Below are 1,848 nucleotides of genomic sequence, written 5' to 3' on the forward strand. Positions count from 1 at the left end.
GGGAGCCGGGAGAGGGGGGGGCCCCAGCCCGTTCTCCGGTTCTCGCCGCCATCCCCAGACGATGGTGAATGATGAACGTGCCACACCATGAAGCTCTTGTGGCAGGTAACTGTGCACCACCTGCGCCGCCACCGCCGCCACCGCACCTGGCCGGGGCTCCTGGCCGCCTCCCTGACCCTGCACGCCTGGCTCCTGGCCACGGCCACCGCCTCGCCCGGCCCCCAGAGCTGCCCCTCCGTCTGCTCCTGCAGTAACCAGTTCAGCAAGGTGGTGTGCACCCGCCGCGGCCTGGCCGAGGTGCCCCCCGGCATCCCCTCCAACACCCGCTATCTCAACCTCATGGAGAACAACATCCAGATGATCCAGGCGGACACCTTCCGCCACCTGCACCACCTGGAGGTGCTGCAGCTGGGCAGGAACGCCATCCGGCAGATCGAGGTGGGCGCCTTCAACGGCCTGGCCAGCCTCAACACCCTGGAGCTCTTCGACAACTGGCTGACGGTGATCCCCAGCGGCGCCTTCGAGTACCTGTCCAAGCTGCGGGAGCTGTGGCTGCGCAACAACCCCATCGAGAGCATCCCCAGCTACGCCTTCAACCGCGTGCCCTCGCTCATGCGCCTCGACCTGGGCGAGCTCAAGAAGCTCGAGTACATCTCCGAGGGCGCCTTCGAGGGCTTGTACAACCTCAAGTACCTCAACCTGGGGATGTGCAACATTAAGGACATGCCCAACCTGACGCCCTTGGTGGGCCTGGAGGAGCTGGAGATGTCGGGCAACAACTTCCCCGAGATCAAACCGGGCTCCTTCCACGGGCTCAAATCCCTCAAAAAGCTCTGGATCATGAACTCGCAGATCAACCTGATCGAGCGCAACGCCTTCGACGACCTGACGGCACTGGTGGAGCTCAACCTGGCCCACAACAACCTGTCCTCGCTGCCCCACGACCTGTTCGCCCCGCTGCGCTACCTGGTGGAGCTGCACCTGCACCACAACCCCTGGGACTGCGACTGCGACATCCTCTGGCTGTCGTGGTGGCTGCGGGAGTACATCCCCACCAACTCCACCTGCTGCGGCCGCTGCCACGCCCCGCTGCACATGCGGGGCCGCTTCCTGGTGGAGGTGGACCAGACCTCCTTCCAGTGCTCGGCGCCCTTCATCATGGACGCGCCCGCGGACCTCAACATCTCGGAGGGGCGCGTGGCCGAGCTGCGCTGCCGGACGCCGTCCATGTCGTCGGTGCGGTGGCTGCTGCCCAACGGGACGGTGCTGAGCCACGCCTCGAGCCACCCGCGCCTGGCCGTGCTCAACGACGGCACCCTCAACTTCTCGCACGTGCTGCTGGCCGACACCGGCCTCTACACCTGCATGGTGACCAACGTGGCCGGCAACTCCAACGCCTCGGCCTTCCTCAACGTCAGCACGGCCGAGCTCAACACCTCCAACTACAGCTTCTTCACCACCGTCACGGTGGAGACCACCGAGATCTCCCCCGAGGACGTGTCCCCCAAGTTCACCAAGCCCGTGCCCACCGCCTCGACGGGCTACCAGCCGGCCTACACCACCACCACCACCGTGCTGGTGCAGACCACGCGCCCGCCCAAGCAGGTGGCCGTGCCCACGGCCGACGCCGGCGACAAGCTGCAGACCAGCCTGGACGAGGTGATGAAGACCACCAAGATCATCATCGGCTGCTTCGTGGCCGTGACGCTGCTGGCCGCCGCCATGCTCATCGTCTTCTACAAGCTCCGCAAGCGGCACCAGCAGCGCAGCACCGTCACCGCCGCCCGCACCGTGGAGATCATCCAGGTGGACGAGGACATCGCTCCGGCCGCCGCGGCCACGCCCGCG

At 66.6% G+C, this 1,848-nt stretch overlaps 1 protein-coding gene across 1 annotated transcript in view; it reads left to right on the plus strand.

The window, feature by feature from the left end:
- Positions 1–6: 6 nt before the first annotated feature.
- LOC107199233 (leucine-rich repeat-containing protein 4) overlaps positions 7–1,848 on the plus strand; it is a gene marked incomplete at its 3' end in the record, with an annotated part of 5,539 nt that continues 3,697 nt past the window's right edge. The window contains exon 1 of the mRNA XM_015616572.1: positions 7–1,845. Within this exon, the coding sequence (XP_015472058.1) occupies positions 88–1,845 (1,758 nt within the window). The remainder of the gene's footprint in view (positions 1,846–1,848) is intronic.

This window comes from Parus major, unplaced genomic scaffold (genome assembly GCF_001522545.3).
Source record: "Parus major isolate Abel unplaced genomic scaffold, Parus_major1.1 Scaffold513, whole genome shotgun sequence".
NCBI lineage: Eukaryota > Metazoa > Chordata > Aves > Passeriformes > Paridae > Parus > Parus major.